This window comes from Thyridium curvatum, assembly GCF_004353045.1.
Source record: "Thyridium curvatum strain D216 chromosome Unknown NODE_84_length_182893_cov_82.147506, whole genome shotgun sequence".
NCBI lineage: Eukaryota > Fungi > Ascomycota > Sordariomycetes > Thyridiales > Thyridiaceae > Thyridium > Thyridium curvatum.
This window is the reverse complement of record NW_022156839.1, coordinates 175345-182893: the sequence shown is the minus strand read 5'-3', so window position 1 is coordinate 182893 and position 7549 is coordinate 175345. Positions and strand designations below refer to the sequence as shown.

Here is a 7549-nt window from a genome sequence, read left to right as displayed (position 1 = left end):
GGCCCGCGCCGCCGCCGTCCTGCCGGCCTGGGCGCTGGCGCCCGCGGCCCTGGGCATGCTGCTCGCCGCCTTGCGCCGCGCGCACACGACCGAGTCGCTGCTCGTCCTGCGCGGCCTGGGCATCCAGACCGGCTCGTCGGCCGCGACGTACAGCCTCGCCCCGCTGCTCCTGCCCTGGCGCTGGAACTGGCCCTGGTCGTGCTCGCGGCTGCCCTGGCTCGGGGACCGGGACGCCTCGGGGGCCAGCGGCGGCGGCGGCGTGAGCAAGGTGCGCTTCATACCGACGGCCAAGATCCGCGACGTGCTCATCAACGAGGCCTTCCGCGGCTTCGAGGTGCGGTACTACCTCGTCGTCGTCGTGGAGGGCGAGGAGGACGTGGTCGTCGTGTTCCCCAAGCTGCTGCCCCGGCGCGAGATTGTCGAGAAGGTGTGGAGGGGCGTCCGGGGCTGCCTCTACGAGCCCAGTGCCGGCCGGGTCGGGAACGACAAGAGCTGAGAAAAACCGTTGGTTGTCTGTCTTGTAATCGGTTTGTAGATAATCGGGTTAGAGTATCACTCGAGCGTAAATGTATAAAATGTGTATAGACTTTTTAGCAGCAAGCAATTCATCGTCTTGCCTGGTGACTTATTTATTTTACTAGTGGCCAGCATATCTAGGATGCCGACGAGATCAGTATCCCAAGACGTTCAGAAGGGGTCTTATTCCTCCATCGCATCGTCCGCCTTGCCCTTCTCTTTCATGTCCCGGATGGCGCTCCTCCAGTTGCCGACACTCCTCATGGCGTCGGAGCTCGCAAAGCCCTTCCGCTGCGCGAACTTGTCGTTGATCTCCTCCACCGACGGCATCAGGGGCTTCTGCATGACGGGTATGTACCTGCCCCCAGATCGCGCCGCGACACCCCCCTGATACAGCTTCTGGTTGGAAGGCTGGCCCTTCTTCTTGGAGTTGGTGTCGGCCGACGACGAGGGGCTCGGCTCGACCGCCTTCCTGCTCGCGCCGCCTCCGGTCCGGCTCGTGACGTAGTCGAGCAGCCGGTTGGACAGGATCTCGTCCATCTTGCGCTCGCGCCAGTACTGCCACACGTCCTCGGCCAGCCCGCACGAGCCGTGCAGGTTCTGCGCGCCGTCGTCGCCGACGTACACCCAGCCCAGCGCGTCGCGCCTCTCCTCCAGGTCGCCCTCCTCGGGGAATATGCAGTCCCAGAGCACGAGCGGCACCTCCTCGGCCATGAGGTAGCTCGGCTTGCGCGGGTTCTCGGCCACGTCCAGCAGCTCCGAGACGATGGAGGGCTTCTCGAGCCCCTGTCCCACCAGGAACAGGACGGCGATCATGTGCCGGATCTGGTGCCACAGGAAGGCCGTGCCCCGGACGTTGAACGAATAGACCTTGGGGTATTGGCCGTCCGGCATCGACGCCGGTTTGAAATCGGGCAGGCCGAGGTACGGCAAGACGGAATCAACGTCTCTGACCTCGACGACGTCCACCTCGAACATGCGCCGGACAAAGTTGGTGATCTGCTTGTTCGGGTCGACCTTGCAGAAATTGCGAAAGTCGTGCTCTCCGACAAAGGCCTGCGCCGCCTGCCTCATGGCCTCGATGTCGAGCCAGCCCTCCTTCAGGGCGCCCTCGACCGGCGGCCGATCGATGCTGGACGGCACGGGCGCAAACGCCGGCTGGGTGAAGAAGTAGCGGTACTGCCGCTCGCGGCAAGAAAACCGGGCAGAGAAGCCCGGCGGCGGGACAGGACACCACGCGATGGCCCGGATGTCCGGCGGCAGCAGGCGGTTCAGGATCCTGCAGTAGGGCAGCTCGTCTGCGACCGGGTAAGGCGCCTCCTCTTCTGCAGTCGACACAGGCCATTCTCCCTCCTTTTCCGGCTCGGTACCCGCAACCTCTCCGTTCGCTGCGGCAGCAGCAACATCCCCGACTTCTGTGGGCGGCGTTTTCCTCTTGCGCGCCGGGCGGTTACTCCTGACCCTAATGCCCACGACCTGGCCGAACGCGCTGACGCCCCTGTCCGTCCGCCCGCACTTGGAGTACTCGCATATGCTGAAGTCAACCTCGTGCGGCCTCTCGGGGAAGATGAGACAGGCCTTGACGAGGGCCTTCCACAGCTCCTCCTCGATGGACGGCTCCTTGCCCGAGGCCTGGTACTCGAAGCCGCTGTAGTTCTTGCCCAGGTACGCTATCTTGAGCGCGATGAACCTCGTCGTGTACTTTGACGGGTCCACCTCCTTCTTCTTCTTCTTGGGCGTGGACTTGGCCGACGCGGCGACGGGGCTCTGCTGGACGGGGACCTCCTGGCCGCTGGCCGTGAGCGACGACTTCAAAAAGTCGAGCTCGCTCTCCAGCTTCAGAACGCGCTTGATCAGGCTCTCCTTGGTCCATCTGGTGAAACTGCGCTCGTCCGCCATGGTGGCCGAGAAGAAGCGGACGTGTGCTCTTCTTGTAAGTGGGGATAGGGGACGCAGGCTGGCCGTCGCAAAAGCCCCTGGAGAAGCGGCTCGCAAGCAGCGAAGGGCAGACTGCTTCATTCGGGCGCAGACACGCCTCTTGCAACCACACGGCACCGACGGGCGTGTATCCTTCACTCTGTCGGGGTTTCTCAACCAATTCTTGGTGCGCTCCAGAGCAGTAACATGTTCGCCGAGTGTGTATTTTTACCTAATTCTCCTCTATAATTTTGTCACAGGGTGAAAAGCTGCGATAAGCGTCCACCCGGCTTATCGATAAGCCCACGCGCTCAGTGGTGCGCGGGATGAGACACCAGCACTACCGAGTATATAAATTGGCCATAGAGCGTGCATCAATTGATACACCAAATATCACTGGTCTCGCTCTCGCTCTACCAGAGCCAGTCCTCTCTTCTCGGATTGACCGGCGACAAACACGGCACGTTGCTTCATGGAGGCTCACAAGATCATAATTCTCTTGCTGGGAGATGAGAAAGTGGGCAAAACGACTTTTCTCTCGTATGTCATGTTCCCTATCTGATTACTCTATCTTAATACTTATGCTAAACCCATGTCTCTCTCGGAATAGCCGCATCAGCCAAGGACAGCAAAACCTGTCGGGCAGGGCGCCAGTAACGCTCCTTCGCGATCTGGACCAGCCTTTTGTCTTTGAACTGCGTTCTCGCAAGGCTGAATACCGCCTAGAGTTCCACGACAATGATGGACCGGAAAACTGGCGGCTTCTCCAGCCAGACCTTGTTCTCCTCTGTTACGATATAAGCCAACGGTTAAGCTTGATTAACATGCAGAGAGTAGTAGGTTGTCCCCTGTGACTCTCGTTCTTGGTAGGTCGTCTTCGTTAATGATGAGTGGCAGTGGATCAAAGAAGTCCGCAGTGCTTTCGAGACAAGCGACGTCTTGCCGGTGGTCGTGCTGGGCCTCAAGAGAGACCTCCGTTCGGAGGATGACCCCAACGGCATCATCTACCCCCAAGAAGCTTATCGCATCGCCCAGGAGATGAGAGCAGACAAGTATGTCGAATGCTCTGCGGCGACGGGAGAGCTGTTGCACGAGGCGTTTGAGGATATTTACCTCACAGCCGTCAAAACGACCACCGCCGAAGGTGGGCAGACGGAGGGAACCTGTACGATGATGTAGCATCGGCCAGCAGAGTGGTTGCCGATGCCAAAAATTTCAAGACGGAAGGCATTGGTGGTCTGCCTACGCAGCTTCTTCATCCGCCGCGCCCTCATCTCCCTCGGCAGTCTCCTCCGGGGCTGGGAAGGCGCCGAGGGTCTCGCTGATGATTCCCAGTACCTCTTCCTGCTGGTGGTCATACAGCCGCTCCACCATATCTTCGACGATGCAGTTGAGAGCAGGAATGGAACCCGGGCGGAGATTGATGATCATGATCATCTCGCCTTTCGTCAGGTCATAAGGGTGAAGCTTCTCGATGAGAAGAGGGATCGCTTCGGGGGTGTAGGTGAGCGGGCGCTGACTCAGAGGGTTTGGGTTCGTCTCGAGGTGCTCGAGAACCTAGTCGGAGGAATCCATGTCAGAAAGGTCTCACGGGAAAGAGTCGAATGATCCAGGCGGCTGCATACCTCCTTGACGAGAGTCTCATAGTTGGGGGGACCCCGCCGGCTCCGGTTGCCATCCTTGCGATTCTTGCGCTCGAGGAGGAACTGGTAGACCTCGTAGTTGGTCAGGACGGCGTTCTGGGCCTCGAGGATCTTCATTGTAGGCTGTTGGGCAGATGCGCCACAGCCGTAGGTGATTTGTCGAGGTCTCGAACACGAGGCGACTTTGGTGTGCTGGTGAGAAAGCTTCTGGAAACACGACGAGACACTCTACACCTTTTTTTCCTTCCTTGGGGTTGTCGGCAGAATTGATAGCAAATAGATAGGAAAAGCTTCATTAGTGGACACCGCCTAGGCGGTTCAGGGTGGTGCCCCGCGGACTGGTGCGACAAAAGCGCTAGTTAGGTGCAGCACGGCTGCTTGCCCAATGATAGCCAAGCCAATTGGGGGAATCATTCTTTACAGTGCCTCCAACATGCTTTGACGCACAGCACCCCATCACTAACTAACCCAGCGTGCCCAGTTAGCCATGTAGGTAACTCCCTACATTACCTAGGTAAGTTGACTTTTGCTTTTGAATGAGCTGTCTAGGTAGTGGACCAAATGGGAGACATGATGGGAAAAGAAAGCAGTTCATCACTGCACTGTAGCCCCATAACAAACGAACTCTACAATGCTCTACGAGGTACATGTGCAAGGTCTTACTCTTTATCCTCAAGGTGCTTGGTGTACTACCTTAGGTAGGTAACTAAGTTTCGTACCTAAAGCAGCCCTGGAGATGGCACGCTATGACTCGGGTGCAGGGGGGAAAAGCACGACATCCACCACCGGGAATAGCCCGTGTTCTTAACCGAAGGGAGGATTCGCCAATAGCCAATGCAATGCACACTTACAAGTACTTTGGTTCGCACTTTACACTTGTTCATTGAGTCACCTCGGTTGGTTTGCTTCAAACTTGTTGGGTGCGAATTCGCATCTTGAAACTCTTCTGAGCATTCTATATTCTCTCCTTCATCCACCTTTTGACTGTCTGACCAACAGCTGCTTGTTGTACCGCAGGCCGGAGCCTAAAAAAAGCATACCGAGTACGGGCAAAAACAGCAGTCATTGGCGGGCGCTGTTCTCTGACGTCGGCGCTGGCCCTCAGGCGACCAATCGCTGTGAGCCTGCCCCAGCATCGGCTAAACGGTATCGGAGCGCGGGGGCAGAAAAAAAATATCATCAGAGCGACAAGGGAGCAAAAAAAAAAGAAGAGCCTCCACTTTGCATCACACATCACAGAGCCTCACCGCAAACATCCTGCTGTTGCCTCGCAGCCAATTGTCCCATTTACTTGGGCCTGAGCCCCTCTAGCCTCTCTCCAGAGCCCCCTGAGAGACTTTGTTTCCTTGTTTCCCCTCGCTCATAGTCAGCTCCCGTCCAGTCCGGGCCGCTTCACCTCTTGGACCCCGCCAAGCTCGATTTCCATCCCGCGCCCGCGAATCCATCCGCAACCGCACCAGCAACCCGCAACCCGGAAGCAAGTCATCCTCTCCAAACAACAGTCGACAACATGGTACGCAACATCGTCATCCTTGGTGGCAATTCCCACCCCAAGCTCGTCGACAGCATCTGCGGCACCCTTGGCATACCAGCCTGCCAGCGCATCCTCGGCCGCTTCGAGGTCGGAGAGAGCAGGTGTGAGATCAAGGACTCGGTCCGAGGCAAGGATGTCTTCATCATCCAGACTGCTGGTCCTGGCCAGGTCAATGACCACTTTATGGACCTGTGCATTATGATCTCGGCCTGCAAGACCGGTTCCGCCCGCCGAGTCACCGCTGTCCTTCCCTTGTTTCCCTACTCGAGGCAACCCGACGTGCCCTACAACAAGAGCGGCGCCCCTCTGTCTAAACCCACTGCCGAGCCTGCGAAGAAGGATTATACCTTCGAGAGCGTTCCTGCCACCCCTGCGCCTGGCATCGCCAAGAGCGCCGGTCTCGCTTCTGGTGTCGACCTCTCCAGAATGCTCAGCAAGACCTCCATATCCAACGGCAACACCGACTCTCCCCAGACCAACGGCACCAATGGCGTCACCCGGAATCATGCCGACTCGGTCGAGTCAAGTTCGGGCGGCTTCACCACCCACGACTACGAGAACATGTCCGTCATTTCCTCCTTCCAGGCCAAACCCGGCTACAAGCGCTGGGTTGCCCAGGCGGGAACGCTCATCGCCGACCTTCTGACCTGCGCTGGAGCCGACCACATCATCACCATGGATCTTCATGATCCCCAATACCAGGGCTTCTTCGACGTCCCGGTAGACAACCTCTACGGCAAGCCTCTCCTCCAGCGATACATCCAACAGCACATCCCCGATTACCGGGATCACATCATCGTCAGTCCCGATGCCGGCGGCGCAAAGCGTGCCACCGCCATCGCCGACAGCCTCTCTATGGAATTCGCCCTCATCCACAAGGTAAAGTGAACTGACTTCTCCTGCTTGTTCCACACTCACCCATAGCCTCCAGGAACGTCGCCCGACCAAGATCACGGAACGCCAAAACGCCACCATGATGCTCGTCGGCAATGTGAAGGGACGCGTCTGCATCCTGATCGACGATCTGGCCGATACTGCCAACACCATCACCCGCGCAGCCAAGCTGTTGAAGAAGGAGGGCGCCACCAAGATCTACGCCCTCATCACCCACGGTGTCCTGAGTGGAGATGCCATCCCCCGCATCAATGCCTCGGCCATCGACAAGTTGATTGTCACCAATTCCGTCCCTCAGGATGAGCACCAGGCTCAGTGTCCCAAGCTGGAGGTGCTGAACATCTCGGCTGTCTTCAGCGAGGCCATTCGCCGCGTCCATCATGGCGAGTCCATCAGCGTCCTCTTCTCGTACGACTAGAACAGGCCGTTTGGTGCGTATCTCGTTCCAGCGCTTCTTCGTCTCTGAAGACCAAACGGGATGAAATTGTCTCCTCTTGTTCCGATTAATATCCGCGGTAATCATTTGTTTCCCCGGCATCAGAACTAGGAGAAGAACAACCACAATCCCAACCCCCTCCCTTTGCATCAGAGGACTTGCAAACACACAAGTCTTCTTCCGGACCGATCGTTACCTCTGTTTCGGCATCAGAGTCTCTCTTCTTTGGGCGTTTATTCAAGGTTTACAAAGGCATAACCACGGGCGTAGAAACAAAGATCTTTGCACCCTTTCCACACACACACGGAGTCAGTTGACAATTATATATCTTAGAGGGGGTGCGGCAGTCTACCTTTTTTGTTTGCTTCTTTTCATTTGCACGGAAAGGGAAGTTTCCGACTGTTGGTGGTCTAGGCAGCATGATCTCCAGCTTGCTATACATACCACATCCGTAAAATCCCATCAGTAAAACACTGTGCTCCTGGATGCATGTCCCGAGTGCAGTGAGAGACAGCATATAGAGACAAACGGGCCAGCGGCCGGCCGTCCCAGCAGGACCACTCCTGTCGGCCGGAGTTCCGCGCTGTTTTTTAAAATCACACTAGATCT

At 57.5% G+C, this 7549-nt stretch overlaps 5 protein-coding genes across 5 annotated transcripts; 2 read left to right on the top strand and 3 right to left on the bottom strand.

Moving 5' to 3' along the window:
- E0L32_010472 (uncharacterized protein) lies at positions 1-651 on the bottom strand (the record flags this gene model as incomplete). The annotated part of the gene is made up of 2 exons (XM_031133093.1): positions 1-492; positions 639-651. Coding segments are annotated over 2 exons (505 nt in total), but the record flags the coding sequence as incomplete, so codon positions are not given.
- Positions 652-699: 48 nt separating this feature from the next.
- Positions 700-2415, bottom strand: E0L32_010471 (uncharacterized protein; the record flags this gene model as incomplete). Its single annotated transcript, XM_031133092.1, has 1 exon — positions 700-2415. One exon carries the CDS (start codon positions 2413-2415, stop codon positions 700-702), a length of 1716 nt encoding a protein of 571 aa, XP_030989607.1.
- A 599-nt stretch (positions 2416-3014) lies between these two features.
- Positions 3015-3612, top strand: E0L32_010470 (uncharacterized protein; the record flags this gene model as incomplete). Its single annotated transcript, XM_031133091.1, has 2 exons — positions 3015-3269; positions 3331-3612. 2 exons carry the CDS (start codon positions 3015-3017, stop codon positions 3610-3612), a joined length of 537 nt encoding a protein of 178 aa, XP_030989606.1.
- Positions 3613-3675: 63 nt separating this feature from the next.
- Positions 3676-4193, bottom strand: E0L32_010469 (uncharacterized protein; the record flags this gene model as incomplete). Its single annotated transcript, XM_031133090.1, has 2 exons — positions 3676-3990; positions 4059-4193. 2 exons carry the CDS (start codon positions 4191-4193, stop codon positions 3676-3678), a joined length of 450 nt encoding a protein of 149 aa, XP_030989605.1.
- Positions 4194-5586: 1393 nt separating this feature from the next.
- Positions 5587-6922, top strand: E0L32_010468 (uncharacterized protein; the record flags this gene model as incomplete). Its single annotated transcript, XM_031133089.1, has 2 exons — positions 5587-6489; positions 6542-6922. 2 exons carry the CDS (start codon positions 5587-5589, stop codon positions 6920-6922), a joined length of 1284 nt encoding a protein of 427 aa, XP_030989604.1.
- Positions 6923-7549: the final 627 nt, after the last annotated feature.